Source organism: Narcine bancroftii, chromosome 3 (assembly GCF_036971445.1).
Source record: "Narcine bancroftii isolate sNarBan1 chromosome 3, sNarBan1.hap1, whole genome shotgun sequence".
NCBI classification, from domain to species: domain Eukaryota; kingdom Metazoa; phylum Chordata; class Chondrichthyes; order Torpediniformes; family Narcinidae; genus Narcine; species Narcine bancroftii.
In genome coordinates, this window is record NC_091471.1 from 270765717 (window position 1) to 270790941 (window position 25225).

Genomic DNA, 25225 nt, shown 5'->3' on the forward strand with positions numbered 1-25225 from the left:
ACAGGTACGTCTAGGACGGCCTCCATAAAGAGGTCACTTGGTGGGCCAAAACATGTACTCAGTGGCAGGCATCCAAGATCCAGAGCACATTAAAGCCCCTCCACAGCCCTTCGAGCAGCCATCATTTCAACCACATGCACATATGGAGACATTGTGGAGCCTCTACCTATATCCAGAAATGCACGTTATCTGTTGACCATGATCGACTGGATGACTAGATGGCTAGAGATGGTGCCGCCTACTGAAATCGCTATGGAGACATGTGCACGAGCATTACTGAACAGTTGGCTCACACATTTCAGGGTCCCCAAACAACATCTGACAGGAGACCCCAATTTACTTCTAGCCTATGGAAAGTCTTAGCAAATGCCCTGGGCACTCAACTCCACCACACGACAGCACACCACCTGCAGGCCAACGGGCTGGTGGAGAGGTTCTACCGGCACCTGAAGACAATTCTGATAGCCCAACTCACAGGACCAAACTGGGCTGACAAATTCCTGCTAGGCATCCGCACTGCCCCCAAAGAGGATCTCGAGGCATCCTCTGCCAGGTCAGTCTATGGCGTGCCCCTAATCATCCTGGGCGAATTAGTGGCGGCTTCCGAGGACTTGGGAAGCTCCTGGCGGCCACATTGTCTCGACTGCTCGAGTGCCTGGGCTCACTAGCCTCAATTAAGTCCAGAGCTCATGGGCAAGCCAACATCTTTATCCCAAAAAACTTTGCAGACTGTCACTGCATATTCACCTGACACCTCTTCAATGGCCTCATGAAGGGCCATATTGCATCGTCAAGCACAAAGGCTCCACCTGCGTATTTGGACATTGGCAGCAAGGAGACCTTCACACTTGACCGGCTGAAACCAGCCCACTTGGACATTTACCAGCCAGTTACTCCCCCAACCCCATTGTGCAAGGGGTTGGCCGCCAAAAGACAATGTCCCGATCACTGGCTCTGGGGGTTGGTTCGTGTAGCAGCCTGCTCCGCAAGCCGACACAGCAAACAGCTGTCAAATACTACAATTGGGTAGACAGCACGTCCACTGCCATAGGCTGGAGGAATAGCAGTCAAATCAACCAATCACCGCCAGCGAATCTCAGGGGGTCCAATCTGGGCAGCCAATCAGCAGCTGGCCTTGCTCAAGCCACACCCAGTGATTACATTGCCAGCTGCCTTTTAAAGGCAGAGCTGCAGCCCAACAAAGCCAAGTGTCAATCACACTCCCTTGGTATGTGAATCTTCTTTCAACCTCAAGCTATAATCCATTATACCTCAAGCTATAACCAGGATAAAAAGAATATCCACAAGATCTTCAAATGGACTTAAAGAATAACATTTCAATTTTCAAAATTAGTTTATATTCACTTAATTTACTCAGTCTACTAACCAAGACATCATGAATTAATTCAATTGGGTGGTTTCAGGTCGAAAAAAAGTTACAAAAGATGGCTTAATTTTAAATTACGAGCTAGCCCATTTAGAAGTAAAATCGGGAAGCATATAGCTTGAAGGGATTCTGGTGCAAATAAACCACAATTTAACAGAATAGTGAAATAGGCTCTCGGATCCGTTTATGTATTCCCATCAAAGCATTTCTATAATTCATAAAAGTTTTTTTTCCAAAAGTGGCAGAAATGCCTATACATGCAACTAACTCCAAGCACAGAATGAACTTAATCTGTTAAAATGATTGATTGAACCGACCTGAACTCGAAAAGCATAGGAACTCTGAGCAAAAGCACAAGATATCTAGGTTACCATTTAGGTAAAAATAAATTCAAGGTCACGTCCAATGCAGTTGAGACACTGGGAAGGACTAGAGAAAAAAATTCTTTCATCATTCAGGTTCAATCATTTAATGTAAATGAAAAGTATATTTGAGCTATTCATCTGCAATTAAGCAATTATCATCTCATCTTTAAACCATATTATTCCCTATCCTCAAATTATTTTAGAATGGTACCTTTTGCATTCAAAGGCTACTTCTTAAACACACGTTAATTAGAGAAACACAATATAGAAACAAAAATAATAACAGCCTTCCAAAAACCACATTAAGACCAGTCCCAGTTCAAGAACAGTAGTTTCCTTCCAATGGCTATCAGGCTTTTGAACACTTTTACCTCTTTTACACAGAGGATTCAAGCTGGATATTATCCACCTCTTAAGCACTTCGCCTACCTGTGTGAATGTGTCAAAGGCGGATTGGGAGGTCTGAATTTATCCAGCTTTTATCTGCCAAGGCAGGTTGTGACAGAGGCAAAGCAGGGCTGTACTACATAATCACACCTGTTTTGCTTCAGAACAGAATCTCTCTCTCTCCAGGGACTACTGTTTCACCCGCATCTTTCACAGGATGGTCAATTTCTTCAGTATGGTTTCAAAATGTCTTTCTCTCTCTCGCTATCTTCAGTTATGTTTCTCTGAAATCATATGATATGACGTCTTCAGTTTCATTTCTCCAAACCACAAATCAAGGTAAATGACCTTTTACCTTTTTTCAAATTATCACTTCTCATCCATAAAAAATCTGACCTCATCTCTGTCCAAGAGGTTAAAGTGGTTATGACTCCGTAAAGTCTGAGCAGGTGTAATTCAAGGAAAACCTCATTTAATTGCACAGCTGCCAGCATAATGCTGTATACACATCCATTGTCCTGGAATCAATTAAGGCCATCTTCAGTTCCACTGTGATCTGGTACTTCCAGACTCTGTGACTCCGAAATGAATTCTCTCTCTGAGTGCAATGGTGTCTCTGCATGTGTGACCCTGTCCACCATAACTAATTTACTGAGACATATGTGTTTGAAATACAGTTTAACATCAAATGAAAGATTAACACAAATTCGTTACAATATGTACATCGCACAAAGTATCTGATAAACTCACTATTGTTATCAATTTAGCTATGCTTCATCTTGGATTATGCTCACAAGAACGATTTGGGCTAATGAATGTTAGTAATTTTCAAATTGTAACAGTCTTGTTTGTTACTGTAATGACATGCACAGTTGTCCAACTAAGCATTCCAGAGTAACTTTGGATATGGGTAATGATGTAAGTGAATGAGATATGGCTGCCGTACTCAGATTAACCCAGATTTTGTGCTTTGTTCTTCAAACAAATGCAATGACGAAACTAAAAAAAGTAGCGTGCAAGACATGGATTACCCCACCAGAGATTCATAAAACTCAGAGACAGCATGGAAACAGGCCTTTCAGCCCATTTTGTCCATGCCATGCCAAGTGCCTACCAAAGCCAATCTAATGTGCAAGTGTTTGGCTCATTTGCCTCCATACCTTTCCGATCTGTGTACATGTTCAAATGTCTTTTAACATTGTAAAAGTTCCCTTTGTCTACCTAGTTTCTACAATTCCATTTAATAATTATCGTCTTTTTTGTTTTAAAAGAGCCACTTCCACAAACAAAAAATATCAAATAGCCATTCCCCTCCTTGGATGTTGCATGATTCATTGAGTTCCTCCAGCACTGTATTTTTTGCTCGAGATTTCAGCATTTGCAGTCTTTGGTCTCTCACTCTGACCTATCCATCTGTGACCTCCTGTACAATGATGAGGCCCACCGTAAGCCTGAAGGATAACATCTCATCTTTTATCTGGAGATGTTGCAACTATTCAGACTGGATATTAAAACCTACAACTTCAGATACCTCATGCTTTCATATCATCCATCTCATCTGATATTAGCTCAAGTCTTTCTAACATTAGCACTGTCGGAATGGCTTACTCCTGCAGTTTGCATCTATTCATGTTCTTTTTTCTGGAATTCTTGCTCTAACTGCCATTATTTCACAATTTTCTCGACTGACCAGATGACTCTTACAATTATTCCCATGGAAAAGCTGTGCTTTCTCTGTCTGGTCTACCCTCACTCATATCCATTCCTCCCCCACCATCTCTGCCATTCAAAACCAACTGGTTTTCCCCTTTGATATTCCGTCAAAGGGTTCACCAGGCAAAACATTGGATTTGTTTCCCACTTCCCCACCCACTCTCCACCCCACCGACAGACGATGCCTGAGCTGCAACATTTTCTGCCTTTCGCAAAAAAAAATAACGCTGGAGGAACTCAGCAGGTTGAACAGTGTCTGTGGTGGGGGAAGAAGAGGAGGAGGAGCTATAGGAGATTCAGGTCAAGCAGTGGTGTAAACACCCCAGTGGACCACTTCGGAACCTCTGTAATCACAAGGGTTTCTGTCTTTCAGCAGAGAGGGAGACATTGAAAACATTTAGTCAATGGAGTAGAGAGGAAATGTTGACCTGAATGTGTTTGCCAAGAATTTTGCTAGCAGGGTGCTAGAACCGGGAGACGGGGTGGAATAAGGCAAGGGAGTTCCTTGTCAAGCATGGATGCGATAGGTTGAGCAGCTGCAAACCACTCCCCCCCCCCCCCCCACCTCATCTATGTCTCATTTAGGGTAAGCATTTAGCAAGTCAGGGTGCAGGGCGAGGGGGTCTCTGTCAAAACGGGGAGCAGCCCAACCCACAGAGAGCGCTGGGTGGAAGAGGAGAAGTAGCAGCCTGCAGGAAGGCAGACAGGGGAAGCCGGGGCTGGGCCAGCTCTGTCGCCGCCAGCACATTGCCATGGGGATGAATTTTGCCGCTGTGTGTGGGTGTGGAGCGGGATTCTCAGCCCTCTCTAATGATGAACCACGACGTGCAGCCCTGCCGTCCTCATCAAGTCAACCCCGGTAGGGAGGGCCGAGCATCAGCCCCAGGGAGGGAAGGAATTGACCTGGTTTACGCTGAGCTCCTTGACTCATCCTGTACATGTGGAGTTCCAAGCATCAGTATGTGGTGTCAGCGCTGAAGGGACCACTGGTTCTGGTTAAAACTGGGGAGGGGCATGCAGATGATGAAGGGTACACTGGCCAGGTCCACAGCTGCACCGGGCCAGGGAGGAACAGGAGATGTTGAAGGCAGTCAAAGGAGAGAGCGGTGGTTCTCAAGAGCAAAAAAAAAATCATCTGGTGGGTTGAGATTTAGATCACTCCCAAAGTAGCTTGAAGCAGATGCTACAGGAAGGTGGTTAAATGAGTGAAGTAGAAAATATTCAGGGGAGTGAGTAGAGAGCAGGGAATGGGGAGGCAGGGGGAGGGGAGAGCAAGAGAGTTCAATTTTTCATTTTGCAGAGAGAGAGTTCAGAATGACAGATCATACTTTGATCACTTACTGGAACTTCAAAACAAAAATGGTATTGACATTGGAATTGGACTGCATTCCCACACTAGCGCTACAGAGATAATTAATCACATAGCCATTAACATGAAAAAGAACATTTGTCAGCACATCAACCAAAATTTCTGTTCTCATTGATGAATCGACAAGCTTGAGGATTAAGCTTGATAATTTATTTGAAATGTAAAAGTGATAAGGAAGATGACCCCATTTTCTGCTTTTAGATATAATTGAATTATCTGATCAGAAAGATGCAACTATTGCTAAGCATCGATTGAACTGATGCAACCATGGGTTAGACGACTTACTTGAAACAGAACCTTGTAGCATTTGCTAGTGATGGGGTGAGCGTCTACAACCAGTCTTGGCAGTCTTAATCACAGATTAAAACTCGCAGTACCAGAGAGAAATTCATGGAATTAATCATTTTCAATCATTTATGGACAAACTGTACTCTGTTTACAGTAAATCACCTCTAAATCAAAAGGGACTGTCTGAAGGTGCCTCTCAACTAGAACAACAAATTTGCAAAATGGGCAGTGTTCTGGGCATCAGGTGGGAAGCTAGCTCACTTCGGAGAGTTTGTCATATTATTAAATTAGGGATTATATGTTTTATTGTACCAGTTACACACTGAAATGTAGTGATAGACTATAATCTTGTTAATGTCTTAACTATCACTATTTCTGTGGAGCTCTAGAATCGATATATTTCTTATATATATATATTTATCCATCTATCTATTTATTTATTTATTATATATCAGTTACATCCAATTTGTGTACTTGCTCATTTCATGTATACGAGAGAGAGAGAGAGAGAGAGAGAGAGAGAGAGAGGCATTTTGTCAGCTCCAGCACCTAAATAAAATTAGCACTGCACCCGTGTCCTTGCATTTAGTTGCTCTGATCTGCACTTCAATTTTCACTTTCTATTTCTGATGTTCAGCATCAGGTTTGTTTGGAATTTCATGACTTATTTTGGGATCATTTATAATGTTGCAACCAATTTTAATTGTACATCTACTATTTTCATTATGTACCCGACAACCACTTTTTTGGGAGGAGTGGTTGGCCGGGGTCAAGAAGAGAAAAATTAAGACAACAAAGCAGAAAAGGTCAGGATGAGGATGAAATTACACGATGCTCATTGCACGTGTAATCAACAACACTAGACCTGGAAATAAAATGACCATTAACACCATTAACTGCACTTTTTTCTTACACTGGGAAACCACAAACGTCAGAAATGAAATTGTTGCTTACACATGTATACATTTACTTCCTATTCTTTGTACCAGTGACAAAATTACCCATTTACAAGTGCAGTGATAACAGTACCCCTTAAAACTAATTGCTTTAAACATTGTGCCTGATAGGTTATGGCAAAAGTTATGGAGGATTATCTACTGACACTGGAGGGAGTGGTGTTGAGGACTCCTGAGGAAATGAAGATCAGTGTGGATTGGTATATAGCCTAATATTCAATGACCATATGTGAAGGTGCCCAAGAGCTGATAGTCAACTTTTGCAACTTGGGGGTCAGTTCATCAAACCATCCTTCTTAGTAGGTTTGAGAACAATGTCAGTGTTACAAGTTTAAAAGGGAATAAATTTAAAAAGGGAAGGGGAAATAATAAGACAGTAACTATGAGCACAGCATTAACTACAAAAGTATCAGAGTCCAGTTGGATTCTGGAAATGGCAGAAAGTTTCCACAATCTATGATAAGGACTCGTGGCCAGAGAAACTGGCAAACATAATAGCAGTAGAAGAAGAAATCAACATCATGTTGGGCTTGGAACTCATTTAAGATCAGACATTGAAGAAATAGGGTATTCAATAACCCAGTGAGTCTGCTCTGCCATTCAGTCATGAGCTGATCCATTTTCCAACTCAACACCATTGCCTGGCCTTTTCCTAATAACGTTTGATGCCCTGACGAACCAGGAACCCATCAATCTCTGCCTTAAATACACAATGAATTGTCCTCCATGCCAGTGGAAACAAATTTTTATAGATTTACCACCTTCTAGCTAAAGAAATTCCATATCTCTATTCTAAGTAGACCATCTTCAATCCTGAAGTTGTGTCTTATTATCTTAGACTCTCCAACCATGAGAAACAACCTTTCTCATTTGCTCTATCCATGCCTTTCAACATTCCAAATGTTTCAATTAGATTCTTCCACCCCCCCCACCCCCCCACATTCTCCTGAATTCCAACAAGTTCAGGCCAAAGTCCGTCAAATATTCTTCATAAAATAACCCTTTCAATCATGGAATCATCCTTGTGAACTTCCTCTGAACCCTCTCTAACATTAACACATCCTTTCTTAAATGAGGAGCCCAAAACTGCTTACAATATGCCGTGAAGTCTCACCAGTGCTTTATAAAGCCTGAACATTATATCCCTGCTTGTATTCTATTCCTCTTGAAATTAATGCTAGAATTGCATTTTCTTTCTTCACCTCCAACTCAACCTTCAAGGGCATTCTGCATGAGGAGTCCCAGGTCCCTTTCCATTCAGGAATTGTCAATTTTCTCCCCATTGAGGAAGTCGTCTTCCCATTTATTTCTTCTGTCGAAGTGCATGACCCTACGTTTTCTGGCATTGTATTTCATTTGTCACTTCTCTGCCATTCTCCTAATCTGTCAAAATCATTCTGCATCCACCCTATTTCCTCAACACTACCTGCTACCTTAATATCATCCGCAAACGGCTACAAATCCATTAACTTCACAATCTAAATCACTGATTATACAGTCCCCTCCATATGTTTGGGACAAAGACGTTTTTTTCCTGCATTTCCCCTGTTCTCCACAGTTTTAAATGTGTAATCAAACAATTTACACATAATTCAACTGCACTTTCCAGAGTTTGTTCAAGGTTATTTGTATACATTTTGGTTTGACAATGTACAAATTACAGCTCTTTTTTTTAAACTATATAGTCCCCTCATTTCAGGGGACCACAATGTTTAGAACAGTGGTTTTCAAACTGCCCCTTAAACTCACATTCCACCTTAAGCAATCCCTATGCCTTAAGTACTCTGTGATTAGTAAGGGATTGCTTAAGGTGGTATGTGAGTGTGAAAAAAGGTTGAGAACCACTGCTCTAGACCCAAATGTTACTGAAATATTTTGCTTGAGTAAATTTGTCTTTGGTCCATTTCCTTTGGAGTGATAAAACCGTGCATATAATGAGTCAATTAGGCATGATTAAAACAGTGGTTTTCAGACTTTTTCTTTCCACCCAGATACCATCTTAAATAATCCTTTACTAATCACAGAGCACCTATGGCATAGGGATTGTTTAAAGTGGAACGTGAGATTGTGACCATTAGCAAAACTTGGTTACAGGTAGAGCAGGACTGGTAGCTCAATGTTCTGGGCGTCTGTTGTTTCAGAAGTGATGGAGGGGATTTGCTCATCAGGGAAAATATCAAAGCTGTACTCAGGCCCCTCCAGCTTCTCATCGCTTGCTCCATATTCCAAAGTCTGCAATTTTTGTGTCATCAAAACCCTAGTTTATTGCCATTCTAAATTCTTGCCTCAAATTGTTTACCTCAATGTTTGCTCCAGAATCCAGCATCTGCAAATTTTTCTTTCAATTTTATATTATAAATCACTTGAAAGAGAAAAATAACCTATTTTTCCACTGTTTAAAAGAGATAGTGTTATTTGGTTATTGCACCTTGTTTTGAGGGCAGAGGGGCTAAAAAAAAAGCTCCCGAGTGTGTATAAAAAACTGAACGAAATCAGCATTAGATTTTAAAAAAAAAACAGTATTAGAGAAATAATAGGATTAAAATGATAATATATTCCCTGTTGATGATCTGGATCCCAAGGATTTGAAACAGGTGGACATGGAGATAATGGATGTATTTTCAATTTCTATAAAAGTTCCCACAGATTGGAAAGTAGCCATAGATACCTCCCACTATTTAAGAAGAGTGAAAACTTGGATTTATAGAGCATCAAATATTAGTAGTAAGAGAAATTTGTCAAGGATAGAATGCAAGAACGTTGCACTGTATTTACTACAAACTATTCACTTACAACTCTTATAAATATGTTGTAAACTTCATTACAAATCAATGACTATTTTAAATAAGAGTTCAAAACAATTATTTTTTTTTAAATTACTTTCTCTACTTGTGATTAGCTTTGAGAAGTGATGGTAAATAAGCCACCATCTTGAATCACTACCTTCAGCTGAAGTTATTGACAATGTGGTTGGATTGGGAGTTCCTTAATTTAGACTAACAATGAAGGGCTGGCAACATTATAAAATCAGACTGATGTTCAGCTTGGACAGGAATCTACAGGTGGTTACACTCCCAAGTCTGCTGCTCCGTCTTTGTTGCCAATGACGTGGGGTTGGAAGTTGCGGTCATGCTAGGTACTAGCCTGAGTGAGTAATGCACTACTCTCTCTGCAAACACTGCATTGATGGAGAAGGAAATGAATATTCTAAATGGCTGACTGAGTGACTTTCATCTGGATAGTTGTAACAGTTGCTTGAGCAGCACTAATCTACGTGGAATATTTTATCATGCTCGCAGCTTTTTTGCTTTAGAGATAGCTTTGGGGTAAATGAGCATGCACTGCAGGATATCCAGCCTCATTCAGGCGAATTCCTGGTCAATGGCGATGAGGACATTGATGTTAGAAGACTCAGTGATAACACGACCATTGTATAAGAGAGGCAATTTTGTTGGAAATTACTACCTGACATTTTTGTGATGTGAATGTTACCTTTTCATTTATCATACTAAATCTGAACATTATCTGGGTCTTGCTACATACAGGCATACATTGTTTCAGTTGCTAAGTTACAAAACGTAATTGAACACCATGAAATCAGACCTTATGATGGAACAAAGATTATTGTTGAAATACTTATAAGTTGTCTGGTTTTGGGACAGCTACTAACTGTCCTAGGGTTGAAATAATTGACCTTCTACAATCATAACCATTTTCCTTTGTCCAAATTCATTTATCCTTCATGTTGATTTGTCTACCACCTGCCATAGGCGGAGTCTGGCACTATATTCTTCATGATTTAGTCTTTGTGGAGTTATAATTGTACAAATAAAGTCCACTACACACAGCAGCACGTGGGCACAAGTATCAGTGCTCGTGTTATACAGATCCATTTAATGAATCAGAAATAACAAAACAAATCACTGAGCAGCTGAATAATTTGACTACTGAAACTATCACACACTAATACCACTGGGCAACAAATATTTTGCTTCCTGAACACATGGGTGTACTTTATGGATTTTGGGCTGCTGATCACGAAAATTAGCTTAAAACCTTCCTATCTCGTACTTTTAAAAAAAAAAGATATAGCCTATTTTGTGATTTCTTGTCATATTTTAAGTTTACTAGAATATTGTCCACATAGCAAGCTGTTTTGATCAGCCCAAACATGCCTGGGCATGTACTCAAATGGGATGGATGTCATTTACTGTGCTGTGAATTACATTGATGTAGATTGAACACATACTGATGCACATATTCTTCAGGTAATAGTATAGTGAGGCTACTTAATAGCAATTATTGTCTTCAGGAAGATTCCATGCACCAGAAATCTCTCATCAACATCAACAGCTTCAATACATTCGGTTACATTGGTGACGAGCATATGCTTAATGAAAATTCAATAAAAATTAAGGTTTCTCCAACTTCCTGAGATGCAGAAAATCTGAAATTACCTTGTGTTCATCTTGAAGCAAAACTTTTGAAAAATCATTCCTGTCCAGTTGGTTACATGTTAAAATTGGGATGATCATACTCAGTTTCACTCTTTATTGTAAACTCCACCACAATGATTCCTGAGCACAGCCTGTTCAGACAGACTCTGTAAAGGATAGGCCAGTGAAAAATATTCAAGAGGGAAAGGCATACAATGTAAAAAGTGAACAATTCAGAGAGCCTTAGAACCAGTCTTGAGACACCTTGAGATGTCAGTTCATCAGCCCAACGCTGCCAATGGAAGCTCCCAGAGTCCCAATAACTGCCCTCATTCTGCTGGTGAATCAGTGCTTCTCACACTTTGAAAAAAATAATGAAAACAGTATGAATACATAGAACCCATGACCAAGCATTGCTCGACAGCATAATTGCTAACTAAATTGGCTGAGACCTGAGGAGCAGATGAAGCCAGTGACACACAAATTTACCTCCATAAATAAATAAACTTAGTTCACCTATCCTCACCAATCCATGTTATAAACAGATTTTACCACAGAAAAAGCAAGTCAGGTTGATCAGAGCACAGAGACCAAGTGCAATCTTGACATTGTGCACCTCTGCCAAATTGCTAAATTGCAATACCATACAAAATGAATGAGATAGAATAACCTGAGTGCCTCAGAACTGAGTATCCATGAGAATTCAGCAACCAAACTGTTTTTTAACACCACAATCTACAACCTCCTACAGCAAAAGCATGGAGCCTGACAATATCCAGTCAGTGTAGAAGTCATATGTCCAGCCAGGTTGCTCCTGCAGCTGCCACACCAACACCTAATTAATAACATTGAGATATATCTGATGAATTTTAAAAGGCACAGCTAGAAGATCCACTACCACACAAATCCAGTAACCTTGGTTCAATCAAGAACCCAGAAGCCGTCTACATGGAACACAAAATAGGAATGGGAACAGAACACTTGGTGCCACAAGCCTGCGTCATCATTCACTATGATCGTGACTGATCTGTCACAGGGTTGCAACTTCTCATCTGTGGCTGTTCCCCGTTGCCAGTTCCCCAGTCTTTCAACAATCTATCTACCCCCCTCAAAATAACTTAATCAATGTAACATTTACAAGCCACTTAAGTGTAGATGCTCTCTATCACTACATGGGTTTGCCATCACCCCATTGATCCTCAGGTCATTAGTGTACAAGCATGTGGTGAAATTTTTGGGAATGGGACAGTGGCATTTGATAGAAATGAGGGAAGAATAGAAATAGTACAAATGGGTGTTTAATGGTCAGATAGAGCAATGAGCTCTCTGAACCCTTCTCCATTAACAATGGCGTGAAGCAAGGCTGTGTTCTCGCACCAACCCTCTTTTCAATCTTCTTCAGCATGATGCTGAACCAAGCCATGAAAGACCCCAACAATGAAGACGCTGTTTACATCCGGTACCGCACGGATGGCAGTCTCTTCAATCTGAGGCGCCTGCAAGCTCACACCAAGACACAAGAGAAACTTGTCCGTGAACTACTCTTTGCAGACGATGCCGCTTTAGTTGCCCATTCAGAGCCAGCTCTTCAGCGCTTGACGTCCTGCTTTGCGGAAACTGCCAAAATGTTTGGCCTGGAAATCAGCCTGAAGAAAACTGAGGTTCTCCATCAGCCAGCTCCCCACCATGACTACCAGCCCCCCCACATCTCCATCGGGCACACAAAACTCAAAACGGTCAACCAGTTTACCTATCTCGGCTGCACCATTTCATCAGATGCAAGGATCGACAATGAGATAGACAACAGACTCGCCAAGGCAAATAGCGCCTTTGAAAGACTACACAAAAGAGTCTGGAAAAACAACCAACTGAAAAACCTCACAAAGATAAGCGTTTACAGAGCCGTTGTCATACCCACACTCCTGTTCGGCTCCGAATCATGGGTCCTCTACCGGCATCACCTACGGCTCCTAGAACGCTTCCAACAGCGTTGTCTCCGCTCCATCCTCAACATCCATTGGAGCGCTTTCATCCCTAACGTCGAAGTACTCGAGATGGCAGAGGTCGACAGCATCGAGTCCACGCTGCTGAAGATCCAGCTGCGCTGGATGGGTCACGTCTCCAGAATGGAGGACCATCGCCTTCCCAAGATCGTGTTATATGGCGAGCTCTCCACTGGCCACCGTGACAGAGGTGCACCAAAGAAAAGGTACAAGGACTGCCTAAAGAAATCTCTTGGTGCCTGCCACATTGACCACTGCCAGTGGGCTGATATCGCCTCAAACCGTGCATCTTGCGCCTCACAGTTTGGCGGGCAGCAACCTCCTTTGAAGAAGAGCGCAGAGCCCACCTCACTGACAAAAGGCAAAGGAGGAAAAACCCAACACCCAACCCCAACCAACCAATTTTCCCCTGCAACCGTGTCTGCCTGTCCCGCATCGGACTTGTCAGCCACAAACGAGCCTGCAGCTGACGTGGACTTTTACCCCCTCCATAAATCTTCGTCCACGAAGCCAAGCCAAAGAAAGAAGATTCAGCATGGATCCTTCAGCCCAACCCATCCAGACAGACCAATATGGCATTCAAGGCTATCCCATTTTCGTGCATTGGCTTCATATCCCTTTAAGCCCATTCCATCCATAAATCTGTCCATATGTTGTGCCTGCTTTGAGAGTTTCCTCTGGCAGCTCATGTCAGATATGGATGACTCTCATAGAAAAGATTCCCCATCAGATCCCTCCTATATCTTTTCCCTCACATCTTAAACCTCTGCCTCTTAGATCTACTCTTGGAAAAAGACTATGAGCAGTCACTTTATTCATTTGTGATTTTGCAAATTTCTCTAAGGACACCCTGAAGCCTCCTTAACTCCAAGGAATAAAGGCCTAGCCTTTCCAACCACTCCCTACAACTCAACCCCTCCAGTCACAGTAGCATCCTAGTGAATCTGCTCTGCAGCCCTTCCAATTTATTGATGTCTTTCCTATAACTAGATGACCAGATCTGCACACGGCACTAAGTTTGGGCTCAATATCTTGTACATCTGAATCATGAGGTCCCATCTTTCATAAGCCCCTTTTCCACTGGCACATTGTCCCAGAAATTAATGGGACAGGGTCCAGTAGAAAAAAGAAAATAGTCAGCACGCCGGCATCAAATGACATCACTTCATGCCAGCGATTGACAGCCTCTACCCCTACTCATATCCCAGTGTCACTGATGCTGGAGTGCTGATTAAACCAGTGGAAAAAGGACAGCAGAAAGACACCTGTTTCAAGTTGAAGGTAGAGCACTCCCATCCCCAGGGATGAATGTATTCAGTCGAAAATCAGTCAATGTTCCAGTTAAAAGTGGCCCAGTAGAAACGGCACAAATGACTTCCTATCCTGGGACATGCATGTCCAATTAACTGGGATGCCAGTAGAAAAGGGGCTTTAGTCTATACCTCGCCCAATGAAGGCCAGCAAACCAAACTCTTTTTACACAAACCTATCCACTCAAGTAGCATCTGTATCCCTCGATCTCTGTTTTATATTGCACTCCAAGGCCCTGCTGTTCACTGTGCAAGTCTTCTTCTGGTTTGACTTAAGTGTGAGCTGTTGCACTTTAGAATTAAATTCCATTTTCCAGTCATTGGCCCATCTACCCAACTGATCTAGATATCTTGGATATCTTTCCTACTGTCAACTACACCATTAAATTTTGAAACACTGACGAATGTACTTATTATTGTCAACTGCATTGCCATCCAAATAATTAATATAGATGAAAAACAACAGTGGACCCAGTACCAACCCCTATAGCAATACACTGGACACAGGCTCCAATCAGAAAAAAAACCCATTTCATTAGTACTCCTTCAAATCTCAGTTCTGAATCCAACTGGTCACTCACACGAAATCCCATGAGATTTGTCCTTCAAGACCAGTAAGGCAGCACAGTTAGTGCAATGCTACTGCAGCACCAGCAACCTGGGTTCAAATTCAGTGCTGTCTGTAAGGAGTTTGCATGTCCTCCCAGTCCCTGTGTGGGTTTCCTCAGGGTGATGCGGTTTCCTTTTACTCTTTAAAAAATACGGGATTGTTGGTGAATTGGGGTTGGGGGTGGGGGGGGGGTGGGGGAAAGGAGAGGTTACGGTTTCATGGGCTGTATGGATCAATTATAGGCTGAATGTCTAAATTTTTTAAATTAACACATCAAAAATCTTGCCAAGATTCACTGCCCTGCCCACATCAATCCTCCAGCATGCCTTCAATAAACTTTCAAACTGGTGAAACACATCATGCACAAATCCTTGTTGATACCTCCAATCAGTCCCTGACTATCCAAATACCAATATACCTTGTCCTTCAGAATTTCCTCTAGCAATTTTCCATCTACTGATTTCAAGCTCACTGTCCTGTAGTGGCCTGGCTTATCCTCGTTGCCCCTTTTAAATAAGGGTACAAAACTCGCCACCCACCAGCACTTTACCCAAGGCAACAGACGGTATAACTATATTAGCAAGGGCTCCACAGCATCTTCCTTTGCTTCTTGCAAGGTGCGAACACCTTGACATTAATTTCCTTCAATTGCTTGGCTTCCATCAGCTCATCCACAGTAAAAATTGATGGGAACAATTCTCTCCCTTATCATCATTTTACTCCTAAAATGCCTGTAAAATTTCTTGGGATTCCCCTTTATCCTGCATGATAGCTCCATCTCATGACCTCTTTTTGTCCACTTAATTTTCCACTTGAAAACACTCCTGCACAATATGTTCTTGAGGGATTCATTTGATCTCGTCTTGAATCTGACATAAGCCTCCTCATGCCTGATCAGAGCCTCAATGCCTTTCATATATCAGGGTTCCTTAAATTTGCCAGCATTGAACATTACCCTGAAAGGAACACACAGTGCCTGAATTCTTGCCACTTCAATTGGTTTGCATGTAGAAAGCAGAGAGTCGTAGTGGACAGAAAGTATTCTATCTGGAGGTTGATGATTAGTGTAGTTCTGCAGGGATTGGTTCTGAGGCCCCTACTCTGTAATTTTTATAAATGACCTAGATGAAAAGGTGGAAAGATGGGTCAAAAGGTTTGTGGGTTATTTGAAGATTGGATAAATTGTGGATAGTGTAGAAAGTTGTTGTAGATGACAAAAGATTACAAAAGAATATAAACAAGGTCCATAGGTGAAGGGTTGGGCGAAAAGTGGCAGATGGAGCTCAATCCAGATCAGTGTGAGGTGATGCATTTTGCAAAATTGAGTAACAGGGTTAATGGTAGATTACTTAAGAGTGTGGATGAACAGAGGGGCCTTGGGGTCCAAATCCATACAGATTGATAGTATAATTAAGGTGGCCTATAGGATGTTAGAATTCATTAATATGAGGATTGAGTTCAAGAGTTAAGAAGTCATATTGCAACTCCACAAATCTCTGATGAGATCCCTCATTTGCAAACATCTCCCAATCAACATCTGCAGGATCCTGCAAAATTGCTCCAAAATCAGCTATCACCCTATTAAGGACACTATTTGCAGACCAGGCTTATCTTTCTCTGCAACATTTTTTCAAACTAACGACAATATGAACACAGAGGAGATAAAGTGATCCCTTACTGACCAGAGGAGCCAAACATATTCTGTTTATAGCCATTTATTTGGCTGCAGGTGTCGGCTGCATCCTGGGGTCTGGAGGCTGCACGCATCCTGTTTCTTCCGGTGTGCACACCCGATTCACTTGGATGTTGGCGCATGCATGGGGGTTTTTGTGGGGTTTAAGAGTCGTTAGCCTGCGTGTCCTGGTATGGCGGGATAGAGATGAGAAAGGTGAGTAGGGCTCCGATATTTACTGTTGAATGTTATCACACAAGACAGGCGTTACCACACAAGAGAGACATTACCACAGGCCTTACTACATACGATAGTCGTTACCATATACGATAGACGTTATCACATCTCATGGATGTTACCACAGTTGCTATCACATTTTGAACAATGTCACATTAAGAGTCCTTTTGTATTCATTAATAAACAATTAAAAAGCATCAGGACTTCATGATGAATTTGCTCTAATGACATGTTTAAAGCCTACTTAGCCTCCGAATGGCTTTTTTATGGATAGTAGCTACACTGTCAGTTCAATCATTTACCCCATCTCATTCCCTAAGCGTAGCTCCAGTACTGTACCCTGAATATAACTGAGAACCTCTCTTGGACACAAGTAAATTCCTTGCCCTTTGCACTAACTATGAATGTTCCAGTCAATATTCAAGAACAGTCTCTCAGTAATACAAACTTTTTTTTTAAACAACTTTCTGCAATTTTCCTGCATATCTGCTCTTCTTCTTCCTACTGAATATTTGGGGCCTATAATACCACCCCCAAAGTGATCATTGCCTTCTTATTTCTACCCATGTAGCTTCACCAGACCATCTCCCTTATTAAAGACACAAACCTTCCCCTCCTCAACCCTCTATTGCACCCGTGTCCTAGAACAATGAGTTGTCAGTCTTGCTTTCCTCTCAGCCATATTCCTGTTATGGCTGAAATGCCCTGCAAGCCAATCCATGCTCAGAGCTAACCTGCCTTACCTCTTGCATTGAAGTAAATACAATTTAAACCACATGCCTTTCCTCTCATCTTGCCATACTGCTGCCAGTCCTGTCCAAATGCTTTCTTGAAGTAATAGGTCCCAACTCTTCATCTGCCTCATCTATGCCCAGAGACCCAGCCCCCTGTCAATTGAGTTTAAACCTACCCGAGAAGCACCAGCAAATCTCCTTGCAGAATATTGGCACCCCTTCAGTTTAGATGTAGCCCAACCCTCTTGTACAGGCCACCTCTTCTGCTAAGTGTAGACTTAATTGTATTGAAATTTCTTTTTTTTAAATGACTGCCCCTTCAGTCAACAGCAGTTGCTTTTAAGGCCAACTTTCAAATGTTGTCTATCAGTTACAGGCAGTCCCCAAAGGACAACTGGATGAATGAAGTTTCTTCAACATCCTGAAGTTGCAAAAATCAATGACAAGAACAATGCAAAACATGTAGCATCTATTCTTTGTAATGGAAGAACTCAGCAAGACCTCATCAACTGCACCTCCCAAATATTTAACACTTCAAAAGAACAAAAAAACATGGGAAAACACAATTTTCCAGTTCCATTTGTTCTGCTCAAATGTCATGTCAACTGTCCATCATCAAGAAGTACTTAGCGAATGGAAATTGGGAATATTTTCAAGGACTCACAGTAGTAGTCAAATGACAAAAAAAAATTTTAGAATTAAGGTATTAAATCACTGACAAAACAGTTCGTTGACAAAACTAGTAGGATGTGACTTGCAGTCACATAGTTCAAAGGTTCTGTCAAAACTCAAGTCTCTGGGACATACGTATAAATTGATTCGAACTCCAAATGCAATATTTTGTGAATGTAATTACTGCTTTTCTACTTAGATCTAAGTGGAAGAATCTGATTTCCTAAAATAAGAGCAGGATAAGATTGAACAGAGATGAAGAAAACATCTGAATGTATTCATCCTTTTATCTAATAGTGCACATTTTAGTTGCTCCTGGATAAATTGTTGTTGAATTAGTAGATGAAGATCAGCATTTAATCTCTCAGATTTATGAAAAATTCTGATTTGCTGTTTGTCGGTGCACAAAAATCCAAAGACAATCATGAAAATAATTTGATCCAATTCAATTTCAAATTTTTGCTCATAATAAAAATAATCTTCAACGGATGATGGAAGTCAAATACTGATGTAATCTGGGGATTATGCCAAACAAAGTTTGGAACAAAACAAAATTATTCTATCATAAATTACATTGGGAAAATCCAATCCAGGGCTCAGAAGCCAACAATGCCTAATCTTAAAACCAAAATATATCATCTTAACTTTACAGGGCTACAAAACTATTTTTTTTTAAACTTTTCTTCTTAATTGTCCCATTCCAGGACTATGCCTCAAAAAATATTTAACATCAAAAGGAATCAATAATTGCTGAAGATTAGTTTGGCTTCTTTTATTATCTCAGGCTGTTGGTCAGATCTTGGATGGCCAACAAACAAGTAAAATGACTGTTAATTGGCAACTCCCACCTCTCACCCCAATGTATTCATCTTAGGAAGGCGGCTGGAGCCCAAATTCATCTCGTCCACTTTGGTAGCAAACTTTGTGAGGTGAGCTTTGCAACTGTAATATGCTATGCAAGCAACTCCACTGTATTTTGAAGATGTAGTGTTGGTGACTGATAAAGTGAATATATAAGGTGAGAGACAAGCTAACAATGAAGCAGGCTGTTTGACCTCCCCAGAGTACTGTCAAACACCAGTTGTTGAACTAACTTAATCCTGACAGCAGAAAGTGTTCCAACATATTCCAGATATTTATCAATACTATCAAGGTTTTAAAGCATAATTGAAGGAATGACACAACATTAATAACCTGATTTGTTGTGACAGTTATCTTATTTACATGGCTGGTCCAGTTAAACATCTGGTCAACAGCACTCAGAATGTCAATAAAGGGAGACTGCAATTTTAAGACTGTTAAATGTGAAGTCATTGTCTGGTACTTCCACGATGTCAATGTTACCCTCTGCGATCCATACCAGAGCATTGTCCAAGACTTGCTGCTAGTCGGCATGGACTGTTTAGCTTGTTGCTGTTTCATTCTGTTAGGAAATCAGTAACAACATCCCAACTTTTTTGCATTATGATAAATGTATCCTCACCGACGTACTAGCTGAATATGGTTAGCTCTAGAATACTGCCATGATGAATTCTTGAAGAGATGCTATGGAGATGAATAATTGACTTCCCAAGAATCAAAAATTTTTTGTGCAATATGATTACAACCATGGGAGCATTTTTCAGATTTCAGGTTTATTGTCAGAATACATACATCACATGCAACCCTGAGATTCTTATTCCTGCGGGCAAAGCAGAATTACCCTTTATTGGCAGTGCAAAAATATCCACAAACAATGTACTCATGTAAACAAAAAAAATAAATAACTGACTATGCAATACAGAGAGAAAAAAAATCAATTAAGTGCACAAGAGCCCTGAAATGAGTCCCAGATTGAGTTTATCGTTGAGGAGTCAGATGGAGGGGTAGCAGCTGTTCCTGAATCTGATAGTGTGAATCGTATGGCACCTACATCTCTTTCCTAATAGCAGATTCTCAATTGTAAAGATAAGAAATTCCTTAGCCCTGGCACTAACTGTCAATCTACTGGTTAACGTGCCAGTGTAAATGCTTACAAATCGGCATGCAGGTGTCAGATCATCCAGGGAATGCCCCTAGGGAGGGTGTATTATCACCGATTAGTTTTGAATCAGTGCACTGGTTAACTCATCGTGAAAGGGACGGGGGTATGCAGGACATCACCGCTGGAGAATAAGTGCCCCTTTGCTCTGGGATGCCAGGCGGTGAGTGTGAAAAGGCGCTGAGAGTCAGTTAACATTGGTTCATTTTGAACCAGTTCGTTGGCTAACTGGTAAATTGGCGGTTCAATGTGAACAGGGCTAGATTGCTGCTGTTCTCCAATGCAGCATTCCCTGTACATGTTCTCAATGGTGGAGAGGGTTTTGCCTGTGATGTCCTGGGCTGTGTCCATTAGCTTTTGCAGGACTTTACACTTCGGAACTGTTGATGTCCCAATAACAGGCCATGATGCATACTTTCTACAACACATCTGTAGAAATTTTCCAGGGTTTCCGATGTCATACCAAAACTCTGCAAACTCCTGAGGAAGTCGAGGAGCTGAAGTGCTTTCTTCACGATGTCATTAATGTGTTGAGTTCAGGAAAGATCTGCCAAGACAATGATTCTCAAGAACTTAAATTTCTTCACCCTCTCCTCTTCTGATCCCCCAATGGACTGGATTGTATAAGGATCCAATTACACAGTGGGATGTTGAGGCAATATCAGTTTTGAAGGCTTGATGAAGTTAAATGCTGAACTGTAGTCAATAAAAAGCATTCTGATATATGCATCTTTGCTATCCAGGTGTTCTAGACCTTTGGGTAGAGCCAGTGAAATGCATCCGCCATAGACCTGTTGATAAAATAGGCGAATTGGATAGGATCCATGTCGCCGCTCAGACAGGAGCTGATATGCTTCAACACCAGTCTTTCAAAACAGTTCATCACTGTTAATGTGAGTGTCACTGATCAATAGTCATTTAGGTTCACTACCACACTCTTCTTGGGCATCAGTACAATTGACACCCGTTCAAAACAGGTAGTATCACATTCCTCTGGAGGAAGATGCTGAAGATATCTGAATACATTGGTAAGATGGTCAGCACAGAAGTTTAATACTCAGTCAGTCGGACTGGATGATTTCTTTGGATGTTTGGTGTTGCAGATATAGTGGTACAAGTAGCTGAATGGTTCTAGCAAGGCAACAACAAAGGTACTGAATTAAATAGTAAAATGCCAGGGTACGCTCTGTTAACAAAAAGCAAGAGGTCAAATCTAGACAATTACAACCCTGTCAAACTACTCTCAAATCTCAGTCAATTGATCAAGCCTTTGGCACCTCCATAACATAGCATTTACCAACAAGCTGTTCACCATTACTCAAATGGGCTTCTGCCAGGACCTCTTGGCTTCTAAATTAATTACTCAAAAGTCTAAATATTGTTGGAAGTGTAAATTCACATGGAACTGAAGCCAAGAACACTGTAGAATGACCTCCACCATACCTGCAGCATTTCATACATGAGGGAAATTAAAGGATAAGCACCAAATATTGCAATTCCCAGCTTGTCATTGCCAGTTAATAATTTGTTTAAAATGCAAGTTTTTTCAATCATTTGTGGTCTTCAGCATGCCCACATTAGATACATAAATTGACTGAATAATATTTGTGCAAAACAAAATAGGTCAATTTGTGAAGCTGTCCAATGCACATTGATCAGATTGGTCCAGATGTATCTGGGAATACAGATACATAATTCCCTTGAAGTGGAGTCACAGGTAGACATAATTGTAAAGAGAGTTTCTGGCATATTGGCCTTCATAAATCAAAACACTGGGTATAGGATTTGGAATCTTGTGGTAAAGTTGTGCAAGACATTGGTGAGGCCAAATTTGGAGTATTATGTGTAGTTTTGGTCACCTAACTGCAGGAAAGATATCAATAAAATTAAAAGAGTACAGAGAATATTTACCAGGATGTTGCCAGGACTTTAGGAGTTGAGTTAAAGGAAAAGAACAGATTAGAAATTTATTCCCTGGAGCATAGAAGAAGGAGGGGGAGATATGACAGAGGTATACAAAATATCAATAGAGTAGATGCAAATAAGCTTTTTTCCACTACAAACCACAGGACATTGGCTCAGAGTGAAAAGGAAGTTTAGGGGGAACTTCTTCACACAAAGAGAGTGGTGGGAATGTGGAACGAACTGCTAGCTGAAGTGGTGAATGGAAGCTCAATTTTCACATTTAATAAAAATCCAGACAGGTACATGGATGGGAGGGGAAAGGAGGGATATTAATTGGTGCAGATCAGTGGAACTAGGCAGAACTAAAGGGCTTGCTTTCTGTTCCGTAATGTTCTGTGATTCTATGTCCACGTTAAATTGTCTGAATAACATTTGTGCAAAACAAAATACAGGTACACAATCCTTCATCCGGAACTCTTGGAGGACAGAGTATTTCAAATTTCGGATTTTTCCAGATTTCGAAAAGCCCACCCGAATTGTGCTGCCATATCCACCCCCACCCCCTTCCAGTCGCCCGACCATCTCCCCCAACCGCGGTCCCTCAGCTATCACCCCCAGCCGCCTCCCCCAACCGCCGGTCCCCACTTGCCGGATTTTGGAGCTTTCTGGATTTTAGATGTCCGGATAAAGGATCGTGCACCTGTAGTGTAATTAAATTTACCTGTGAAGCTGCACATTTTTCAGACACAACTCAGGTGCACCAAGGACGTGATCAATTATCACAGACTTTCCCAAGATGTGGAGATTAACAATTCATTGATAGGCTGGTTGATTCTTAGCAATGAACATTATCACTACAGTACAGTGAAAACTTGAAAAATGTACCAATTTAATAAGCTCAAGAAATCTCTGTCATCCTCTGGATCTGAACAACTATCTCTTTCATAATTTAAAATCTTCATATCTCAAATCATATTTAAATCAAGAAAGAATGCAAAATAATGATGCTATTATTCAGCACATTGATCAGATTGGTTCTTGAGGTAAATTGTCCTCCAAAATAAGAGTAGAACAATTGTCCTCCATTTACTGGCAATTAGATGAGAGGTTCACATTGGCACTTTATCCCAGTAATTAACTGCCAATCTACCAGTTAAAGTGCCAGCGTGAATACTCGCTAATCAACACACAGGTCAGATCACCCAGAGGATGGGCCACCTCGGTAGGGTGTATCATCCCAGGGGCTATCTGATACCTGTGTGCCGATTAGCCCAGTGTGAAAGGGACATAGGCTATCCTGGGACAAATTGACGCATTGATGATGTACTTGCATTCGTGCAGGAATGGAAGGAAACAAAAGATCAAAAAAGGTATAAACATTGTATTCAATTTACTAAATCCAGTTCAATGTACTATGATCATGTATTTAAACTAAATTAATCATGCCTAATTAAAACATAATTAAGCATTATGTCGAGCAGAGTATGAGCCCTTCAGCCCATGTTGTGGTGCTGACTGAAATAAATCTACTCCAGTATCATAAAATCGAAGTAGGAATAATATACACACAATAAAACATACATGCACTATTTATAAAGGCAAGTGTGTTCCGAATTTTGGATATTTCTGGATTTCGGAAAGCCCACCTGAATTATGCTGCTGTACCCACCCCCACCCAGTCGCCCACAACCGCCGGTCCCTCGGCCGCCTTCCCCGGCCACCGGTCCCCACTTTCCAGATTTTGGAGCTTTCCGGATTTTAGCTGACCGGATAAAGGATCGTGTACCTGTAGCTGCAATAAAATACATACACGGAGAATTTATAGTGAGCACGGGGAAGTCACAATGGGGATGAAATACACGAGGATGCACACAGACACGGGTACATGCAACAATCGAGGATAGATGCATCTTTGAGAGACAGAGGGAAGGGAGAGAAAGAGTCACAGAGGACAAAGGGCGAAGCAGTGCCGGTGCGAGAGAGAGCGCGCGAGAGAGACCTAGGAGCCACTCCCCTTGGGGGATGCCTAGTGGAGAGTGTGAAAGGATACAGAAAACCAGTTAACAGTGATCAAGTGTGAACAGCAAAAACAGGTTCTTTAACCCGTTTGTTGAACAACCAATTTATCGGTTAGCCAGTGTGAAAAGGGCAAACAGACCCCAAAAGACAATAATCTTTGTTTGAAAAGTCAAGAGATATATTCAAAGGACAAGAGTCCAGTAAATTGAGCAGAAATTTCATATTAATCTCTGAAATGCTCAGGACAGAGAGTATTCAAGCCTGAGATAATACATCGGTGAATCCTTCTTTGAGATCAATTGCCATTACCTCAAACAGTAGAACAAAGTATGAGCTACTCCGATCACTTCATGTGCATTTAGTGTGAAATTTACTTAGCAATAATCTTAAACTTGGATTTAGTGAAATCCAAAAATCTTCAGACACTGTGATTGTGGTAAAAGCACGAAAACGCTGTAGGAACTCAGCAAATAACACAGCATCCATAGGAGACAAAGGTAAAAACCAATGTTTCTGGCACTAGCCCTTCAAGATATTGTACCTCATACTATACACTTTATTACAAATTCCAACTTAACTATGTTTTCTGCCATAAGAGATTAAATAGATATGCTATTTCATATTACTCAGCAAACCCCAATGATGGAACAAAAAATAACATTTCTGCCAATATTCATTTCTTCTATCCAACGTCTCTGAATAAAGGTTAAATCACGCATATTATTTTTCTTTACACACAGCATGGAAGGAGTTTGTAAATCCAACACTTATGAAATGAGATAGCACTTAACAATTAGCCTCATTCTGCCCTTTCTGCTGAAAATAGTTCCAGCTACTGGAGAGAAAATGGAAAGGAAATCTAAAGTCATTTTTCATACACAATTCAGGTGTACCAAGGACCTGATCAATTATCAAACTTTCCCAAGCTGTGGAGATCTCCTGTTGATTTTTAGCAACAAACTTATTTTCATTGCCAATACCATCACGACAGTACAGTGCAAACTTGAAAAATGTAGCAATTTAGTAAACACAAGAAGTCTTTGTCAACTGAATATGAACAACTATCTCCGACAATTTAAAAGGGTCAACGCATTAAATTATACTTAAATCAAGAAAGAATGCAAATTAATCAAATAATGGTT

General features: G+C 41.0%; 1 protein-coding gene across 6 annotated transcripts in view; it reads right to left on the bottom strand.

Moving 5' to 3' along the window:
* The window catches only part of LOC138758768 (guanine nucleotide-binding protein G(q) subunit alpha-like), a 98138-nt gene that overhangs the window by 52099 nt on the left and 20814 nt on the right, over nt 1-25225 (bottom strand). For 2 of the 6 annotated variants that reach the window (XM_069928136.1, XM_069928137.1), the window contains exon 1: nt 2182-2423. The exons of 2 other annotated variants lie outside the window; for them this stretch is intronic. Coding sequence is in view for 1 of the 4 variants with exons in the window: in XM_069928135.1 (XP_069784236.1) it covers nt 16507-16639 (133 nt within the window). In the remaining 3 variants the exon portion in view is untranslated. Of the gene's footprint in view, nt 1-2181; nt 2424-16506; nt 16685-25225 lie in introns of those variants that run through there. 2 more of the 6 variants (XM_069928135.1, XM_069928138.1) reach the window with 2 other exon arrangements.